Genomic DNA, 21895 nt, shown 5'->3' with positions numbered 1-21895 from the left:
CTAATTTGCTTTGTTTCCAGGCTCCTTGTGCCATGGCAATGGGACGATGTCTTTATGGGTCATAAAAACCCTGTTACTTACTGTAGTGGTTCTACATGACAAGGTCTCTAGAAGGCCCTAGGCTTCTTGGAAGATGTCTGTGAGGCAACACCTTGGCTCTTTCTCAAGTCTTGACAAAGGCCCCTACAGTTCCACCTTGGGCTTGGGCTTACTCTGAAGTCATTTCTTGGTGTGAGAACCGTTTGATGCCTGAATGAGTTGGAAATGAGAACTCATCTTAGATTTCATAGTTTGTTTCTGAGCTCATCTCTCTCTGCTCACATTTTGTCATCTGCAGCGAGCAGAATCCAGGTGTGACTCTGGGTGTTGTGCCTGGAAGTCTCTTTAGCTGGAGCGCTTAGTTCATTATGTGCATTTCAACTTCCCTCTTTGCTGTAGCTGCCTGTGGCATCGCCTCAGACTGTCTTCCTTCCCTCAAGCTTCCTGTAACATGTTCCCTTTAAGCTTTCATAAAAGACTATTGTAGAATAATTGTCTAAGGTGTGTTACTTTTGTTTATGTTGCATTTGTTTAACTCTGTGAAGCTATGTTCCTGTGCTTGTCTAATAAAGAAGTGGCCACTAGCAAGGCAAGAGAGAGAGATAGGTAGGGCTGGCAGGCAGAGAGAATATGTAGAAATCTGGGAGGAGGAAGAAGTAGCCAGAGGAAGAGGAGGACTCTGGGGGCCAGTCACCCAGCTACACAGCAAGCCATGGAGTAAGAGTAAGATTTACAGAAGTAAGAGAATGGGAATAGCCCAGAGGCAAAAGGTAGACTGGATAAGTTAAGATAAATAAAGCTGGCAGGAAACCAAGCCAAGCTAAGTCTGGACGTTTATAAGTAAAAATATGCCTCTGTGTGTGGTTTATTTGGGAGCTGGGTGGCAGGCCCCCCAAAAGAGAAAAAACAACCACCAACAAAAAAACCCTTTCCTATGAGCTCCCACCAGCTTGGGTCAGCTGTCTCTCTGCTTTTCCCCATCATGATCTTGACCTCGTTTGCTCCTGTGATTCCCTCCTCTCTCTCTTCAACTGGAGTCTAGGAGCTCAGCCCACTGCTTGGTTGTAGATCACTGCATCTGCTTCCATCAGTTACTAGATGTAGGTTCTATGATGGCAATTAGGGTAGTCACTAATTTGCTTAATAGGGGAAGGTAAGTTTAGTCACCCTCTCCATTATTGCTAGGAGTCTTAGCTGGTGCCATCCTTGTGGATTCCTGGGGATTTCCCTAGCACCAGGTTTCTCCCTAGCCCGCTAATGGTTCCCTCTACTAACACCCTCTGAATGTGGGTGACAGTTATGTGGCTAGATCTGTTTGGGGATTCCCTGGCAGTAGGACCAAGACTTATCCCAGATGTGTGACGTGGCTTTCTGGGACACATTCCCTAGGGTGGGATACCTTGCTCATCCTTGACACAGGGGGAAGGGCTTAGTCCTGCCTCAACTTAGTATCCCAGACTTTGTTGAGTCCCCAAGGAAGGTTTTACCCTCTCTGAGGAGTGGATGGGGGGGGGGTGGAGGGGAGAAAGGGAGGGAGAGGGAACCAGGATTGGTATGTAAAATGAAAAATTTTTTAAAAATAAATTTCCAAAAAAGGGAAAAAGAAAATAAACAAACAAAAAAACACCTTTCCTAAAACAAGAGTAGGCAAGACCTGTTACTCCGTATTGTAACTTGGAGAGGGCTTGCCTCGACTCGGGAGTCTCTTGGCAGTTGTCAGCTGTGATGGAAAGGTCTGCGTTCCTTGTTGTTGCTTCACTCCTTACTCTTTGGGGGCCACCACCCAGCTCCCAAATAAATACAGGGAGGCTCATTCTTACTTACAAATGCCCCACCTTAGCTTGGCTTATTTCTAGCCAGCTTTTCTTAAATTGTCCCATCTACCTTTTGCCTCTGGGCTTTTACCTTTCTCTGTTTCTGTATATCTTTTCTTTACTCCTTACTCCATGGCTTGCTATGTAGCTGGGTGGCTGGCCCCTGGAGTCGTCCTCCTTCTCTGGCTCCTTGATCTCTTTTTCTTCTAGATTTCTCTTCTTATTTATCCTCTCTGCATGCCAGCCTCGCCTGTCTATTGGTGAAATTATTAAGGCCACTCCACGTAGTTAAAAGGAGATTTATTTAATGGCGTAACTTAGAAATTAAGGGATAGGTAGGTCGCGGGGTCTGGGGAAGGTGTATCACAGTCCAGCGGTGTTCTCTGGAGCTCTGCTTTGTCCACCTCCACCATCCAGGGTCCTGGAACTGAGCCAGTGTCCGCCGATCCAGATCTCGGGTCCCCAGGCGCCTCCCTTGGCCACGCCTTGTAGGCGTGACAGTTGCCGAAGTCTCAATGGGGGTTGGAACTTCCAGATCAAAGCTGGAATGGCTACCCACTACATCTCCCCCTTTTTGTCTAAATAAGAAAGTTCTAACCTAATACAAGACTATATACAAAGGAATGGTTATCAAATATTGTCCAGGAATAATGAGGGATAATGACCTAGATAAGGTAAACAATATCAAGCAAGAAACACATACTAAAATCCAGAGAAGTATAGAGCATAGGTAAATGGCATGTTACAAAGATCATTCTAAAAGGTGTCCTATCCTAAAGAACCTGAATCTAATACTTAATATGTTCTATCTACTAAGTTGTAACTGTAACTGCTAGCCTTCAATCCCATCAAAGACCTGAGAAGGAATATAATGGTACCTGAGAAATGGTAGATGGATGCAAGCAACTTTCGGGAATCTTGCGAGAGTAGACCGAGACAGCTGGCAGCCTGGACAGTCACCTAATGTTTCTCAGCATTGTTGGTGCATTCAAATTGGCTACAGGCCTAAAGTATCTGACAGACCATTTTCAGAAGCAGGAATTCTGAAAGACCATCTTACCCTGTCTTGGCAGAGTACAGTGGTCGCTTTCCTTGTGTCCTGCTTGTCCAGAAAGGATAGCATTGCATTTGTACTGTCAGCCGTCGAGGCAAGGGCAGTTCTTTGCCCAGTAGGCCATTTTGTGCCAAGAAGACAAACTTCCAAATGGAAATGTCTAGAAGCCCAACATTCTCTCGGGATCAAATTGGTGCTGCCAGGAGCAATTGTGTCTCACGTCAACAGAATTCTAAGTTATTTAAATGCCATATTCTCTAGGTCTATGAAGTGTTTGAAGATTACCTGTCCATCTGACCTATGTATCTGTAAATATGGATAACCTCACTAACGTAACTATAGAGATGACAAGCATAGGTGACTATAAATCTATAAGTCTTATCTACCGAAATAACCTAAGGACTAAGGCTTCACGTAAACAAGGTAGACAGTCTATAAGCAAGTGTATGGTAAAGAACGATGGCTTCAAAATTGTGACAATACACAAGATGTTATAACAGAGGTAGGAGTGTATAGTGCGATATGCAATATGACAATAATCTTAAATATATATCAATATTTATAACAGAGGTAGGAGTATGTAGTGTGATATGCAATATGACAATAATCTTAAATATATGTCAATATACCGAATATCCTAAACAGAAGTAGAACATACATAAAGTATGACAGATATAAATTTACATTTGTATCAATATACAAATATTTCAAATAAGAGTAGAAATATATGTACATTATAACAAGTATAGTTCTGTATTTGTATCAATATACAAATTATCTTAAACAGGAATATAAAAATAGTTTACATTTGTATCAACATATAAGAATCCATAACAGTGCAAATTACAGTGCAAATTATTTAAGGCTGCTATTTTACTAAATTTATTTACTAGTATACACAATAATCTACCATAATGTCTTATACCTATCCATTCCATTTCTTCTTTTCCTTTTTTTTTTTTTTTTTTTTTTTTTTAAAATACTGAGTTTCTCCTGCCTACTTATTGGCCGTTCCACTCGTTATTAGACCAATCAGGTTTTTTAGATAGGCAAAGTAACACAGCTTCACAGAGTTAAACAAATGCAACATAAAAGAATTGAACACATCTTTGCATCATTAAGCAAATGTTCCACAGCATAAACAAACGTAGCACATCTTCAACTAATATTCCACAGCGCTGTGTTGCTGCTGTTTTGGAGTTACTCAGTTTTGGGTGATTGTTAGGTATCTGCAGTGTCTGGGGCAGTTAGCATACTGATTGCTTCCGACTGCTGTCACTCTCAAGCCCCTCTTCCCCCTGCTATCTCAAATATTTTCTTTCGTTCATTGTCTATGAACTCCAAATTATCTGCTGGGCTATATAACAGAGGCTGTGAACTCATAAACCAAACTTGTCCTGCTGATAGAATGTATTTTTAACTATTCTTTATAATACATCCTTAAGTAAAATAGAATTACATCACTTTACCCCTTCCTTTCCTCCCCACATCCTCTCCCAGGTATCCTCTATCCAGCCCCTTCGATTCCCTTCCTCACTCTCAAATTGATACTCCCTTTTTCTTTGATTATTTTTGTTTCATATATTTGGATGGATCTGTATACAAAAATGTATAAATACAACCTGCTGAATCTGTTTTTGTTCGTGTGTATATGGTTTCAGGGCTGATCACCTTGTATTGGATAATCAATAAGGGGCTCACCCCTGGGATAATCTAATTCTCTCTCTTCCAACAGTTATTATTTGGCTGTAGTTCTCTATAGTTCTTTATTTGGGGTAAGACCTCACAAAAATCTTCCCCTTCCATGTTAACATGTCTATGGATATAGCCAACGTTGTGGTCTTGTTTATGCACCCATTTCTAGGAGAGACTGTTGCACAGTAGACTTCTGGTATTCTGGCTCTTACAATGTCCACCTCCCCCTGTGTGATGTTCCTTGAGCAATAGATGCAGGAACTGTGATGTTGATGTATCCTCTGGGGCTGTTGCCTTTCCTTTGTGCACACCACATACTTCCTAACGCTTGAGAGACTGTTGTCTTGTCATGTATAACCTGGTCTTCCAGGTTTCTATCTTGGGTATAACATTCATCATTTATGGAAACAATTAACTCCTCCTCCTCTTTGGACTGTGATTTAAGAAGAGATACAGGCCCTTATTCCTATTTGATCTAGAACTTGGTAGAAAGATATTCAATAAAACTTGGTTGACTGGATAAATAAAAAAGTGATTTGTAATAAGGCCAAGGCAAGTTCTTTTCCCTGAAGCAGTATACAGTTTGATTGGTAATCCATCAAAAATAATAAAAAGCAGAATGATGTAAACATGTAGGCAGAATTACAAATGGGAGGACCAGAGAAGCTTCCTAGATTAAACATCATTGGAGAACATGGAAAGACAGGTCAGGCCAAGGTGCATATCATGCATGCATAAAGTAGCAGAATCAAGAAAGTATGCAATTCGTACATACCCAGACTATAGAGGGATATAATGGAGACTGAGTCCGAAAAATATGATCTTAGACCAGAATATGTAGAGACTTGAATGTTACAATGTCTGAACTCATCCTATAGGTCAGAGTGAGAAAGTAATTGTATGCTCCTTGACACACTATGAAGGCTAACATGAGTGAGAAATCAGTGGCCTGCAGATGAGTTAGTAATTGTGTAATAGAAAAGGCAACATCAATGTTGAAGGAGACAGTGGCAATACATTGCAGCTGAGGAGGTAAAAGTTGCAAAATGCGTTATTTGATAGACCTGGCTGTGAGGAAAAATTAATTTTATTAATTATATCACCTTTCAGGTCTTGGGTGTTTATGGTGAGGCGCAGGGATCATGTTGGGAGCTTTAGGTGATCATGCCCTTTGACCCCCATGATGGACATGGTGAATGTTGCCATGGTGAAAATCTACAAGTCTTATCATAGACAACACTGAGGAAGTGTCAGAAGGAGGCTTGGAGGAGAGGGCTCAGAAATGTAATTTTGAGGCATTACTAAGATGTTCATATCCAGCCATGTACTTGGAAATCAACACTAAGACATGCTGTGCTCTAAAGCTCTCTCCTTCAGTGTGGGAGGGGAAGCTGTGGGAAAGGCTTTGGGACTCACGGTCACACTGTTGTGTGACAGTGTATAGTGGGGAGGGGCAGCCATGTTTATGGTAAAGACAGAACAGGGTGCAGACATGGGCAGAAGAGGATAAAAGATGGAGCGCACACACCGCGAACACAGGACTGAGAGAGTTTGAGGTAAAGGAATGGGTGTGGTCATGCCTGCAGGATGGCTGAGAGTTGGATGTACAGGCTGACCCAGTGTGTCTTCTCAGTGGTGTGCTAAATAGACTGGACCATCCCCAGAGTAGGGGAGTGTGAGGCATGAGGAAGTGCAAGCATCACTGTGAGTAAGCTTCAGGTCCTGTGTGATGGCAGACAGGAGAGGACAGAGGGGGCAGGGCCCAGGAGCCAGACAGCACATGCTGGATCGAGATGCTGGGAGACAGTATTCAGACAGGGTTTGAGCCCTGGAGACAGTGAAATGTTTACTGCTAAAACCCTACCCAGTCTCGTTTTGTTGGTTAATTTTTGATAACTCTGAAGGCTTTTTGTTTGCTTGGCAGTGCCTCAAGTATGTTAAAAACAGCAATTAATTAGAAATGGCTTTAATTCTTCTTGATAGTAGAATGATTAAAAATAGAAATATGCCTTGTGTTGCTTTCTGGGAGCTTTTCAGAGGAGCTTGGGTGGACAGAGGGGGCTAGTCCCCTATGACTCTGGAACAGGGCAGGGTCAGGCACATGTTATGTCTACAGGGGAAGAGAAGCTGAGTTTGGGCTTTACAGTAATGGGGAAAATTATTCCAAGGAGGTTCCAAGGCCCAGTGTCTAGAGAGTTTTGTGGCAATGAAAAGTGTTGATGGTGGTTGGTAAGTGGCTGGGCATGTCAGCTGGACACACATTCTTCTTTTGCTTAGTAGTGTGGTAGAGACATGTACATCCATTTCTATGATCAAGTGCCATATATAAGAGGTCTCTTTGGTGGCTCTCTTAGAGATTGCTGTCCTTCCTGATCTGGGATCAGGCATAATGTGTGAACTCATACTTACAGCAGCTGCCACTCAGATGCCACAGGAACCATTAGAGCATTGTGGCTACTTGTCCTACCATGATGGCCTCTTCCCCTGGCTGCTGTGTCCCAGAGTTGCCATGGACACATGCCCAGTGACCACTAGAACTGACCAACAAGCACCACTGCTCTTTTGTCTGTACTTTTTTTTGGCCCCACCCCCACCCTGGTGGGAAATTGGAACTTTGGTTCCTTTCTGTAATGGATTGTGGTCATTGTAGGGGAGATGAAAATTAAAGTCCCCCCCACCACCGCTACCCATCTTTACTTTCCAAAGTCTTTCCCTGCTCCTAAGTCAGAAAGCCACTTGTAAAACTATGTGAAACTTAGGTACCTTGGCTCTATGATATAAAAGTTGTTGCTTTGCCCTTAATAAACTCCCTCCAAGGATGTAACTGTACAATTTATTTTTGTTCTTTTTACTAGCTGTCACTGTCACATGAACACAGCATGAAACCTGGGTTTCAAATTTTACTGCAGTTTTATTCCCAGGAGTGAGCTGGGGACCACTGTAGAGAAAAACTTGGGATTTTATTCTTGATACTGTTAAATTTACATTTTCCCTTTATAAGATTTGGAAAGTCCTTCATCCTGATTAAGTTAATGCATGTACTTATAGTTTGTTCAACAAACAGTTGGCTAAAGGCCCATCCTGTCATGTCTTTCAATATCTGGGGCAATAATCCTAGGCATTTTCTTTTATCTTTTTCCCTTTTAGCAAATAAAACTAAGACAGAAGCAGCTAGTGTTCGGCAATAAAGCTGGCATGGAGGGATGGGCGTTCTAGTCTTTGCAGTTGGATTCTGCTGTAGAACAGAGAGTGACAGATCTCATGAAGGCAGCTTCAGGGGGTAAGGCACGGTCTATGTTTCAGAGCACAACTCTTTGAAGTTTCCAGGAGGAAGAAGGTTGCTTTTGTGTAAGTTATTAAAGAATACTAAATTTATCAATGGTTTCTACGGTTCTTCGTAAAGGCGGAGTTTTATTTTCTTTTGTTTGGTCCATGGTTTTATTTGTTTTCTCACTTCTTAGTTGAAGATCTATTTTATAATTGTTACTGCTCTAAATTCTTTCTTTTAGATATAGTCATTAGCAAATATCCCTCATCATGATTAGTGTTGCCAAGAAAGTTAATTGTATTGTATATGTCAGTGGAGAATTATTTCCTCTTCTCTTCCCCATTTCTTGGTGGTTTGGAAATGAGCAATCTGTTCTAAAAATCCTTAAGTGCATTTCAGCATTTATTTCTATAGTACTTTGCCAGCATCTATAAGAACCATTAAAATCACTAACACGATAATAGGATTTTTGCAGCAATTCAAAATCCAAGTGGAGGAAAACATCTATGCTAAGCATGGAGGTGGCACACTGAGTATCTCAAAGGTGAATTTTTTTTGGAGTGATGAAGATGACTACATCTTTTAAAAGTTAATTGCAATTATGAATAACTTTTTAGTTCTTTTGAATTTTTCTGTTAGAGCTCAGATCTTTTAGAGCAGGCAGTCAGAGTTACATTCAGAGATTATACATGATAATCTCAAATCCAGGTCATCTCTTGAGTATGTGCTGTCTATGTCTTCATGTTTATATGACATGCATAATTCTTAAATTTAAAGTTGTCAGTGGTTCCTTTTGAGTTTGATATGGCTAAATGGTTTCTGTTGCAGAAAAATAGTCTTCATTACATCCTAGATGCGTGCGTGCGTGCGTGCGTGTGTGCGTGCGTGCATGCCTGTGTGTGTACATGTATGTGTGGAAGCTAGAAAATAATTGTGGATGTCATTTCTTAAGTGATGCCCACCTTTTTTTTTAAGACAGGACCTCTTCTGGCTTGGAACTACCCAAATAGGCTGGGCTGGCTTGCCGGCAAATGCTAGGGGGTGAATTTAGGTCTTTGTGATCACAAGGCAAGAGCTCTGCCTGTCTAACTATCTCCTTAACCCCACAGCATAGACTTTCAAAGTCTTCATGGGGCATTTTTCTGGACAACTTCTTTCTGATTTCAATGACTTTGGGAGAATGAGCGTCTGCGGTTTTCCTTCTTCCTGTGATTTCTGTCCTGACAGGTGTTTGTTATTGAGTCACTTTCTGGGCCTTCATCTCCTCATCTATAAAATGAAGGGGTTGAACACATGGTCTCTGAGGTCCTTTTCTACTTGAAGTTCCTCTGAATGAGTGGATTACTCACGGTTGTGTTCACACCGTGCTCATCTGTTACACTGCTTTGCTAAATTATGTCTAGAGTTGCTGTAGTCAGCAGCACTTTCTCCATTGTCCTCTCCTTTTGAAAGCTTTTCCTTACAAACCATAGTACACTTGGAAAGCATGCCCCAGGGATTGCATCATACACTGACACTCTGCACCCCTAAATGCAATAAGGGAGGAAGTCGATTATGACCTAAACCATGGCCATGCTGAGGATGAAGATGCTTCATTCCATCATCTCACAAGTTTCAGATGTGGGAGAAGTGTGTTAGGGATAGTCTCATGCTGTTTTGTTTTGCTTAAGTAGGTGGAACAGAATCCTGGGAATACAAAGTTGATGTCAGGATTTGGAAAAGAGCAAGGTGGCAATGGAAGGGGGTTTGCTCCATGTATGTAGGTGTTAGATTGCTGGTACTCTGGCTTAGTGTGGTTCATCAGGCACCCAGATTTCTCTTCCTTCACGCAGTCAGCAGTGAAGTGTGCCTGGGTGCATTTCCTTAGGCAGTTTTGAAACTTGGCTCATGACTATGTGTGTGTGGTAACTAATAAAGTTTCTAAGTAAAAGTGAAAAATGCAGTCCACATTTAGTGGTTCATGCGTATGGTATTCTTAATGTTTTGTTCTGTATGTTATAGTAATGTGTTTCAAGAGTGAAAGAGAGTGGGAGTCTACAGGCTGTATGGGCTTTTGGAGTGTTAACTTCCTTCCAGTTGTCGGTGGATTGATAACCATGTAGGTTAGTTTTCCGTGTCTCATGCTTGCACTGTACAGCCAAGGTTGCAGCCCCATTGAGTGCTGTGCACATCCAACCAGTGAAGATATGGCTTGTTTTGATTCAGGTACGGCGAGTTCCTGGGTCAAGCGGTCACCTCCACAAAACTGAAGATGGAGACTGGGAGTGGAGTGATGACGAAATGGATGAGAAGAGTGAGGAAGGAAAGGCAGCTGCCTCCCAAGAGAAGGTAAATGGCCTTGGCCACCACTGGGCAATCTGTGCACTGTGCTGGTGCAGCACATCATGTATGCTAATGGACATATAATTGTTTTGCAGTCTCGAAGAGTAAAAGAAGAAAATCCAGAGGTGAGGAATGGCGATTATGTATGTATGTTTGGGGTATTTATCTATTCACTCCTTCATTCCCCCGTTGTTGTGGCATCAGAATCTGATCCTTCTGGGAGACAGTTCTCAACATCTCATGGAGATGAGAGGGAAGGCATATAGATTTCATTGGTTCTAATTCTGTGTGAGTCACCTTAGCCCTACCATACTGTGGCAAATTAACCTACTCTCTGAGCCTTTGCTCTCCCCAATGGTATGGGATGATCATGGCGCTTATGTAGTAGCCAAGAAGATTGGAAGAATCACATGGAAAGCACTCAGTGGAATCCTTGGCCCTTACAGGGAGATAATTATTTTTAACTTGTAGTGTTACACTATTAGGAAATACTGAAAGCATATAGGTAAAATTTGCCTTGTATTTTAATTCATGGGGAAAAAAAACCCAGACATTGAGTGGTCAAAACTCCGGGCTGAATGACTCTTGACCTTTAAATGTGGTGGATGACTTAGGTAAGCAAGAAACACTCCTAATGACTTCTCTGAGAATTGGTCATCTTTTTACTAAGATCAGATTTTACTTACTTCCTCCATCTGATTAATTATCCTAATGCCTAATGATGACTATAGTATGCTAATACTCATAGAGGAAATTTGAGAATATTTAAATAGCCCTAGTGTTTCACAGACTTAGTAATTAATGTGTACCTTGATAAACCTCATTACAAAGCAGGAAAACTTTGGCCTACAAGTGATACCCATCTAACTTTTTTTTAATTAGCAGACGTTTCCTTTTGATTAAGTGAAGTGCCTCTTACATGGAGTTTGAAGGAGCAGTAGCTAGCTGCACTTTTAGCAAACCCATAGCGGAGCCACAAGCCACTCTCTCCCCTGGCCTTTCTGACCACTCTGCTCTCTTCATCTCATCATGGTGAAAGGTTCCTGCTGTGATTTTCTCAGCCCACCAAAGTTGGCTCTCCTTCAGATCCTGCCTTCTCTCCTTCATACTTACAACATAAACATTACTCAAGGATGCTGGTCTCCACTATAGGAATAGTGGTGGAGCTCATAAAATGGGACATAGTGGGTAACACTTTGTCTTGGGGTTTTAGAACACTCTTAGCTGGGTATAAAGCACTCTACCCTCTCTTGCCCATTTCCCACTGTGACTAGAGCAAAGCACAAAGTCCAGGGTTTTTCATTTGCATCTAAGACTGTCTCTAATTGAAAGCCTGAGTTCTGCTTAGATATAGAACAACTGAAGATGTTTCAAGCACTGTCATTGACTCAAAAAGTGTTGCAGTTCATTCATCTTTGACTAGAAAACTAAGGCAGTATTTTATTTATATGATTGTCCCCTTTACATTCTGAATATACTGTGCATGCTTGTCAGTAACATGAATATCCAGGCACTGGAGAAAAAACATAAAACAGGTATGAATAGGCTATAATATTTATGCACTCAGAATGGGGATAAAAAAACACAGGACTTATGTAGTTGGAGCAAAAGCAACTTTGGTACTTCCGTGTTTAGACAGAGTGAGATGTGGCATTTTTCTTTTTCTTTTTTTTTTTTTTTTGGTGAACTAGAGAGAAACAGGCTGGTAGTCTTTTTCCAAGGGACAGTTGAGAGCTGCCCTGTGGGTGCTGGGAATTGAACCCGGGTCTACCAGAAGAGCAGCCACTGCTCCCAACTACTGAGCCATCTCTCTAGCCCTAGATGTGGCATTTTTATGGCTACTTTGCTTATGAGAGGCTGCATGGCATCTTTGGCAGGCTAAGGTAGCACATGTAGATATCCCAGCGTCTGCTGGGGAAGGTCAGGAAGGTCTGAGTAGGTGTTTGTCAGTGGGGTACTGAGGGAAAAGGTAGCTCTTGGGCTGCATCTGGAGGTTCTACTTTGGAAAGAATTTCCAACATGGACTTTTAGGCTTTCAGAGTTAACACTAGTTAGCATGAAAATCATAGCCCAGCACTTTGAGAAATTGGCCCAGTTTTTAAAAAATACAATCTTCTGGGAAACTTACCCACTAGTAATTAATAATTTGGAGCAAATGGATAATCGCCCTCTCTTATTTATCATCTTGTTCTACTTGGAGACAGAAGTCCATGGAGACCAAAGTTCATTAACAACAATACTAATATTAGAACTAGAGTGGATTAATTGATCAAAAACTGAACCCATACCTCATGTCTGCTTGGAACTGTGTTAGACACCATGGGATTTATGCACAGAGAGAATGCTTGCTTTCCAGGGAGCTTTTCATCTTAGGGAAGAGTGTCGAGGAAGGCCTGGGCAAGGACTGGCTTTTTTGGGAGTGTTTCCCAGCTCATAAATCTTATCTGAAATTTACAGTTCTTATACAGTATCGATCTTCTTTTGAGAAGTGGTTTGGAATTTCTTTTTGTCAGACTCTGAAGTAAGTACTTGTTGCATGATTCTGTCACTTTGGCTTCTCTTAATTTTCTATGTGAAAAACGAAGCTGACTTTTTTTCTTTAAATCTAGCTCCCTTCGGTTCCCTTTAACTGAGGAAGACATTCAGCAAGGCTTTCATTTAAACAGATCCTTTTAAAAGCCACGTATCAGTTAGCCAATAGGAAAAGACTTACTGCCCTGCGTCCAAAATCAGAGCAGGCAAAACCTGAACATGAAGAACATGAAGTGATTGATACTTAGAGCTCAGCCCATAGGGTTGAACTTGGTCACTTACAGTCAGGTCTGGGCAACTCTGATTTTTAAAAAGCTTCTCACAGGACAAGGAAAACCACAGAAGTCACTCTGAATCCCAATGTACAGAATGGCTTCCAAGGTTATGGGTCAAAGTTCCTGAAGTATCTGCCTGTCTGGAATTAATAAATAAATAAATAATAAGGCAAGGAAACATTTCACCAATCAGCTGAAAACTTGTCTTTGAGCTAAGCAGACGCTACAGGAAGGATGTTGAAGGGTCTTGTCTAGAATATCTGTGAAAGCATCTCTGGCTCTGCAGTCTTACTCTCATCAGAACAGCTTTTCAGTGTGGATTTAGATCGAATTAATTTTACCAGGTTTAACTAGAGATTAAACATAATGTGAAGATTAAATGTATTTCTCTTGTTTGGTGGTTTTTAAAACTGCCACTAGCTCTTCAAACCGTTCCGATGGAAGGTGTTTCAGGGATGCTCTGCAGCTCTTGGCGTGCTTGTTCTAGACCTCTGTGAAAAGGCAGAGGAAGGCTGATGTCTTCCTGAGTGTACAATGCTGAGCCCTGTCTGTCACAGGCTGTGCAGCCTCGGTGCCCAGCTGCTGCCTGTTAGTGCAGGTGACTGCCTTCAAGAGTACTTGTGACCAAAGTTAGATTTGTGACCAGAAATCTACTATGCTTCCAAACATTCGCTTACTGTTTCAGAACAATTTTCCATTCGTAGAAATGCTGCAAAGATGGCAAACTCCTCATGCAGTTTTTCTCTGGGTTATTTTTCATATAATCTGGGTGTATTTATCAGAACTCAGAAATGGATTCTGCTACGTTAGTATCAGCTAGCTTCAGATTTCCCTTGGATTTCACTAGTTTGACCACTAATGTCCTCTTCCTGCTCTATGGGGATGCAATCCACAAACACACTGTATTTTGCTACAGTGTTACTAAAAGCAGAAAAAGAGCAGGCAAGACTCTGCCCTATCAGAAGGTGGAAAGTAGACAGTGCTTCTTTGTTTCTTTTTTGTTTTGTTTCAGCTCTGTAGTGTTTACCCCTCCTTTACCAGGTCTGAGGTCTCCATCAGGGTCTGTTTCCAGAGGGGTGTCCAACATTCATTTCTTGTTTTCCTCCTTCCTTCCTGTCAAAATGCATACCCACTCAAGTACTCTTCTTGTAGCAAAATTGTTTAGAAGGAAAGCAATCCAGAACATTTCTGGATTACTTTTCCAACATATAGCAATATTAAAAAACTTTATAGTGACCTAGCACCATGTTCTGATACATTTTTCTGTATTGTTGATGGGTGATTGCTATCAATTCTGTCGGCTTTCTTTTAGGGTTTCAGTGTAAGGAGTATGTGGCTGGGGTCTAATTTCATAGGATGAGTCTATGGTGTTGACAGTAGGACCTGAACTTGATTATGAGTGAATATATCTTATATAGGGGGCTATTATCTTACACTGAGCACCCTTGCATGTTTGGAGGAGTCCCATGTCCTGGTCCTGTGCCAATGGGAGTAACTTCTTTATGACATGCAGGGTTATACCAACATGGGAAGTTGCAAGGTTTTTGGCCCCTCTGTCCAGCCCACCTGACTCACTTGCTTGCCGTCTTAATGATGGTCCAGGAACAAGGGAACAGGGAAGGATGGAGCAGATTGTGGATCAGCCTGCATGAATCTTCAAAGGGGTATTTGGTAGAAGGCCTGGTCCTCTGCTAATTAGTGGCCATAGATTAGCATCGATTATTACCCTTTTTCTTGCCGCCTCCCCAAGACAGGGTTTCTTTATGTAACAGCCTTGCTGTCCTGGAACTCATTCTGTAGACCAGACTGGCCTTGACTTCGCAGAGATCTGCCTGATTCTGCTTCCCAAGTGCTAGGATTAAAGGCATGTGCCACCATTGCCCAGCAGTTAATTGTTTTTCAAAGAGTCATTTTTTACCAATATGTTGTTATAAAACTTTTCAAACATACAGCAACGTTAAAACACTTGATAGTGACATACCTAGTACCATGTTTTGGCTCTTATTACAGTTGCTTTTCAACATATATGTCCTAGTCCTCCACTTTGCCCCCCTTAACTTTTCCATGCATTTCAGAGTGAATCAGAGGCATTAATCAATGCACTGTGCCCCGTCACTTCAGTATGAGTGAAGTTATTTTTGAATTGAGTGCAGAGAAGAAGAATTTCATACTCTTAGATTTTAGAGCATGCTCACTGCAAAGGTTTCAGATGATTTTAGTGTTGGTAATACATTAGAAATAAGATCCCACTCATGGTTTTCATTGCTGTTTCTCCCTGGGTGTGGTGGGTTTTGTTGGTGGTGTTGACTGTCTCTCAAGTTTATGCTCCAGGGTAGAGTTCACCAATGTAGAGCTTGAGGCAGAAATACCTTAGGACCAGAGTAGAAATCTTGAGTGAAAAGTTGTACTCTTGCATTTCTTTTAGGGAAACAGTTTTCTTGTTGTGTCTACACTTACTCTGACTTGTTTAAACGACAGTGAAAAGTTATTCAGAGTAGTGATGTACAAGGCAAGTTTTGCTGACTCTTCATATGCTTTCGTCAAGGTCCTCTTAACGTTAGATGAAATGATACTACAAGATCAAGTTGTTATTTTAGAGTATGCTGTTTCTCATAAATCCTGTGGGTCATCCCAGAATTTATTAAAGACACAGATCCTCTCCCTTTTCCATGAGATTCGGAATGGTAGGACAAGTGGGTCTCTGGAGTATAAGGGGGGGGGCAGCAGCATACTCTGCCAGATATTGCTGCTTAAGTTCATCTAAAAAGTATCATCTCCGATTATCAGGATGTAATGTCTCAAGGCCTGACATCACCCTCCGGCTTCCCTTTGTCCTAACATCAGTTTTCTTAACAGATCTCGGTAAACGCTGGTGGCATCCCCGAGCAAATACAGTCCCTCTCCGTGCACGACTCTCAGGTGGGTTCTTCTGCCAATCATTTCTATTTGAGATGCTTTGTAGACAGCTTCATAGAGAAACTCAAGAAACTTATTTATTTATTTTTTATTTATTCTTCATACATTACATCCTGACTATAGTTTCTCCTCTCTCCACTCCTCCCAGTCCCTCCACCCCAAGCTCTCCTCCTCCCCAGATCCGCTCCTCCTCCATTTCCCTTCAGAAAAGAGCAGGCCTCCCAGGAATGTCAACTGAATGTGGCATAACATAACAAGTTACAGTAAGACAAGGCACAAACCCTCATTAAGGTTGGATGAGGAACAGGAGGGATCAGACAGGGGTGAGGAATGGAGAGAGTACTTGGAGAGATGACTGGAATTGGGGGGGGGCATTTGGGAGGCAATGTGGAAACCTAGTGCAGTGGAAATTCCCCGGAATCTATGAGGGTAACCCTAGTGACGACTCCTAGTACCGGGGAATACAGAGCCTGAACTGGCCATCCTCTGTAACCAGGCAATGTTTCCAGAGGTGACAAAACCAGCCACAAAACCTTCTACCTGCAATTGTCCTTCTTGCAAGATGTGCTGGGGAAATAGTGACATAGAATTTCTGGGAGTGGCCAACCCAATGACTGGTCCAACTTCAGGCCCAGGCCAGGAGAGTGAGCCTACATTTGACACTGCCTTGATGGCCAGGAACTAGAGGCCCAGATACCTAGGATAGACCCAAACTGGACTGGCAAAAAAAAAAAAAAATCAAAAAAGTCAATGAAATGATTCCTAATGGTACTCTGCTGTACTTGTAGGTTGGTGCTTAGCCTAATCGTCATTAGAGACGCTTCATCCAGAAACTGATGGGAGCAGATACAGAGACCCACAGCCACACATGAGGCAAAACTTGAGGGTTTTAGACAAATAGACACTTCAGAATAGTGCTCCCAAATCAAGGACTTAAAAACAACAACAGAAACCACCCCTTTAAGTAGATATGAAGAAAAAGAACATCATTACTATCAACCATCCTTTGCAAGATGTTCAGCCCTAAAGAACAGACTTTTGAGAAGGAATAGATTACCCAAGTGGCTCCGAAATCACTGGTACTGTGGACGAAAAGCAAAGGGAAGAACATGACTCTTAAGTCTATTAAACTCTAGCTACCAAATACCATGGTTAATTGATTCTTTGCTTTCTTGCTTCTGATTGGATTTCTATAACCTCTCTTGGTGATTCTTTTATCATTGAATTTTATGGGCCAATTCATCTCTACAACTTTTCTTATTAAAATAATAGTCAAGTGACTGTGCAGTGCATGTATAATGCATACTTATAACAGGTGTATGACGGGAGGGCCTGTGCTGTGAGTGTGTTGGGCAGTGAAGCTATCAAGGGAAGGATATAGACACAGAGCCCCGGGATAGGCCCAGGTATTCTGTTGTCTAATGATATTCTGATTATATATCTTTGTGCTTAACCTGCTTCTCTATTTTATGGAGCAGCTGTAAGTTGAGGGAGTGTTGGTTCAGAGGGGTTTCATGACTGCAGGAAGCCTCCCGCAGGTCTGATAGCTAGTCCTTGTCTTTTCTAGCTGCAGAAAGACATACAGAGGTTAAGTGGCTTGTGCAAGGCTATGCAGCTGCTCAGAGGCAGAAGCAGGGTTCAGTTTCGATCTTTACACTCTATCATCCAACTCAGTGAAAGACCCTGAGGTGAACTAACTGTAGGAGTTGGCCTCACCATAAAAGACAAATTAGGAGGAAGTATGGGTATGCAGGCAAAAGATGTAAACAGGAAAAGGGTACAGTATTGATTAACGTTTTATAATTTATGGCTCCCTTTTACATCTCTTATTTTCCCAGCACCCCTTTGAGACAGGTGGCTTACGTATTTTGTAAATGGAGCAACAGGCTCTGAGAATTACTTGCCTGTGGTTGTATAGCAGGTTCCCAGCAGAGCCAAGCTTGGCTTGAAATCTTTGCTTTTTCCTGCTTTCCCTTTTATTTTTCAACAAGGAGATCTGATCAAGCCCAGATAGTCATAGGAATAGTCCGTCACAGAGGTATCCATGATGGATGAGCTGTATCAAGATGATAGGTGAGAAGTACAGTGAGAATAAATGTTGATTAATCTGTGTTCACCTCTGATGCTTACATTTAATGTACCGAAGTCATCCCACCCCCACCAGGTATAGTATGGGGATAGAACCCAACATCTTACGCATAGTAGGCGAGTGTTCCATCACTGAGCCACATCCCTAGCTCTTGCTTTTTTTGAGACAGGTTCTTGTTGTGTAGTCTAAGCTGTACTTAAACTTGCAGTTCTCCTGTTTCCATGGCCTGAATGCTAGAATTAAAAGTGTCACAACCAGCCCTGGTAAGGTTCCTTACCTCTATGCGTCTCCACGGTCCAGTGCATGGTGGCCATTTGCTCTGGACCAACAGAGTGCCACTCTAGGTGGATGGCTATAATTTGGACTAGCTGCCGCAATGCCATCCACTCCCAAACCCATCCTATGACTGAGGCTGTCTGTGTGACGCATTGGCACCCACGGTCGTGATGTTAATTAAGTGGCTTTCTGACCGCTCTAAAAAAGGTGTTGTGAAACCAAAGAAGACCTGCTGGGATAAGCACTGGTTTTGAAGTTTCCAGAAAGGGTTACAAGGATCAAGAGATACTATGGTTTTATTCATCCTCTTCCCAAGAAAGCTTACAACACTGTCTGTTGTTTTGTTTTCAAAGGGCCAACCCAGTGCCAACGAAGACTACAGAGAAGGTCCTTGCGCAGTCAACCTTGTTTTAAGATTAAGGTAAATAACGTTGTTCCCTGTTTTGCATCATTTGTTTTTCCTGCAGTGCAGTGTTCTGACCTCTTCCTTTAACTTTTCATAATATTAGGATAAGATGAAATTGTTAACTTACGTGTTCTTTCCCAAACAACAGTGTATGCCATATTCCTGGAACTAATTACACTCCTTTCGTGGCTTGCAAAATGATTAATAAGAGAAACACCATTTGAGAACGGCTGTAGGTCGTATGTACCCTTCATTACATTTTTCCCTTGCCTTTTTCTTTATCATTTTTTTCTTCCTTTCTTTTTTTTTCTTTTTAACAATGTAAGATCACAGTAAGAGATTTTTAATGAGTTTCTTTCACACTCCAGCAGTCAGTTTCTGACAGAAATAAACCATGCTTGTACTACAAGTTGCCTGTTCAGAACATTTTTCAGTGGCAGGTTTGATCAGCCACTGTGGAGAAATGACAGATGTATTTTGAAAGCACTTTCATTCTTCTAGGAAATGGATACAAATATGGCGCCTGACAGACCATTGCCTGGTGACTGAAAGCTGTTTCTATTTTAAGACTCTTGTAAACTTAAAGGTCTATTTTTGCAGATGTTCTGTGTTAAGGATGTAGTATCTCAAGAGAAAGGAAAATTGGCTGAACTTAATTGCAGACAGCCCACTTTACCAGGCCAGTCAGAATGCTGTCACATTTCTGAAGGTGTTCAAAGGGGAACTGTGTGTTCTCTTGACAATTACACACATAAAGCATGGGTTGTTTAATGGACATGTTCACAGTTGTGGCTAGGAAAATGGGTGTATAGTCAAGGTCAAGTTTGGTTTCCAACCCACAGCGTTAGCGTAGTCCACCGGAGCAGATGTGATCATCTGTTGAGTATGGTCTGCAGTGTGTTTCCACATACCTTCTGAGGAACTCCGCAGGAGTACTTGGTGACATTTAATTTAGAGCAGACTTTCTAGCCAAGGAGTGAAACTATTATAAAACAATAGCTTTGAGGAATATGTACAATTAGTGGCTTTAGCAATTGCCAAAGAATGAAGTAGACCATCGGTGTTTTTGTCTTTAAACCAGAGTAGAGATTTAAATAATCAAATTTTGTCTGTTGTATGTCCAGTTTTCTGAATGGAAAACCTACATGAAATGAAAAGAAAGGAAGGGGATGTTGGTATATATATATTTATTGAAGGTATGGCACTGAATAGTTTTATGTCACCTTGACGCAAGCTAAAGTCACTTAAGAGAAGGGAACCTCAATTAAGAAAATGCCTCCATAAGGTTGGGCTATAGGCATGCATGTAGGCCATTTTCTTGGTTTGTGATTGGAGGGCACAGCCCATTGTGCTGCACGTGAGCTGGTGGTCCTGGGTTCTATAAAAAGGCAGGCTGACAAAGCCACGGGGAGCAAGCTTGTTGCTGGAGAATTTCTCTCCAGCTCCCGCCACCAAGTCCCGCCAGTCCCAGAGCCCACTTATAAAATAAACACACGAACTCTTACATTATATAAACTGCTTGGCCATTAGCTCAGGCCTGTTATTGTCTAGCTCTTACTCTTATATTTAGCCCATTTCTATTAATCTTTACTTTGCCACATGGCTCATGGCTTACTGGTACCTTACATCTTCCTTGTCCTGATGGCGGCTGGCAGTGTCTCTCTCTCAGCCTTCCACTTCCCAGAATTCTTTTCCTTGTCCCGCCTATACTTCCTGCCTAGCCAATGGCCAATCAGTGATTTATTTACTGACCAATCAGCAACACACTTGACATACAGACCATCCCACAGCACTTCCCCTTTTCTTTTCTTAAAAAGGAAGGTTTTAACTTTAACATAGTAAAATTACATATAACAAAACAATTATCAAGCAAGAATTACAGTTACAATATTAAAGAAGAGATCCTATCTATCTTATATTTGTAAGTTTAAGGTTTTATATCTAATTTATCTTTTATTATAACTAAGGAAAATTGTAAGTATCTAGTCTTTAACCACATCAAAGACCTCAGAAGGATATACTACTACCTGAGAAATGGAGAAGGATATAAGCAACTTTTAGGAGTCTTGTAGGGTAGACAGAGACAGCTGGCAGCCTGGACAGTCATTCAAAGTTTTCTTGTAAAGTTGGGGCATCTGTCTTCAGCCCACAGGCCTAGAGTCTCTTATTCACTTTTCTCTGTGTCCTGTAGAATGTCTGGCAGTTTTCTCTGCAAAGCAGGAACCTGAAGGACCATTTTGTCAAGCAAAGTTCAGTGGTCACCTTTGTATGGGTCCTGCATGTCCAGTTGATCAGACAGTCCAGGCAAGAACAGTTTCTTGCCCAAATGGCTATTTTTGTCAAGGTGAAGATAAACTCCATATGGAGTGTCTTCGATGCCCATCCTCCTCTCTGAAGTAAATCGGTGCTGTCAGGAGCAGACATGTCTCACTGTCCAAAAAGTCTAAATTTTTAAAACATTTTAAATGCCATATTCTGTAGGTCTTTGAAGTGTTTGAAGACTACCTATCTATCTGAAATATATCTATGTATACCTAGAAGACTTAACTAACATGGCTACAAATATTATCATAGATGACTAATTATTAATCTATTTTTTAATTATCCATTATAATTTTAAATGAGTTACATAAACATAATACCTCAAACAAGAATAGAAATATATATACAGTATAACAAAATTAAGTTTAAACTTGTATCAATAAACTAAAATCTATAGCGATGTAAAACATTTTAAACAAGTTGTTACTCTTTAAAAGTAGGTTCATTAATCTACCCTTTCATCCTATCATATCTAAACTATCCCCTTTTTTTCTTTAGAAAGAGATTGTATTTATAATCAACCTGCTTTAAATAAAAATATTGGTTTTTGTCTGTCCCACACCAGAGGGCTCTTCTGATTTGGGACACAAGAATCTCTTAACCATTTTTTTTTTTTTGAGCAATATGTCTGGGTTTAGAGGGGGAGTGAGCCAATTCCATCTCTAAAGCCAGCTTGGTATATTTGGGAATTTGGGCGTAGCTTCTCTTACTACTTCCTGCTGGAGGGGGGCGCTGTATCTTATGGGGACACAAAGAAAATTTTAGGATCATGGAGTAGTCCGTGAGGCTGTATCGTCTGAGCCAGTTGCCTTGAAACCATTCTGAATGTTGAATCATCTGGGCCATGGTGTCACTGGAGACCTTTCAGGGGGTCTTGGCTGGTCAAA

At 41.5% G+C, this 21895-nt stretch overlaps 1 protein-coding gene across 4 annotated transcripts in view; it reads left to right on the top strand.

Annotated features, from left to right (window-relative positions):
- Window positions 1-21895, top strand: part of Stk39 (serine/threonine kinase 39) — a 280274-nt gene that overhangs the window by 159732 nt on the left and 98647 nt on the right. For all 4 annotated transcript variants that reach the window (XM_059260604.1, XM_059260606.1, XM_059260605.1 and 1 more), the window contains 4 exons: window positions 10076-10198; window positions 10288-10317; window positions 15856-15918; window positions 18634-18701. In XM_059260604.1, coding sequence (XP_059116587.1) covers window positions 10076-10198; window positions 10288-10317; window positions 15856-15918; window positions 18634-18701 — 284 coding nt within the window. The remainder of the gene's footprint in view (window positions 1-10075; window positions 10199-10287; window positions 10318-15855; window positions 15919-18633; window positions 18702-21895) is intronic.

The sequence above is a fragment of the Peromyscus eremicus genome, chromosome 4, assembly GCF_949786415.1.
Source record: "Peromyscus eremicus chromosome 4, PerEre_H2_v1, whole genome shotgun sequence".
Taxonomy (NCBI): Eukaryota; Metazoa; Chordata; class Mammalia; order Rodentia; family Cricetidae; genus Peromyscus; species Peromyscus eremicus.
The sequence above is the reverse complement of the archived record's forward strand: the minus strand, read 5'-3'. Positions and strand labels throughout refer to the sequence as shown.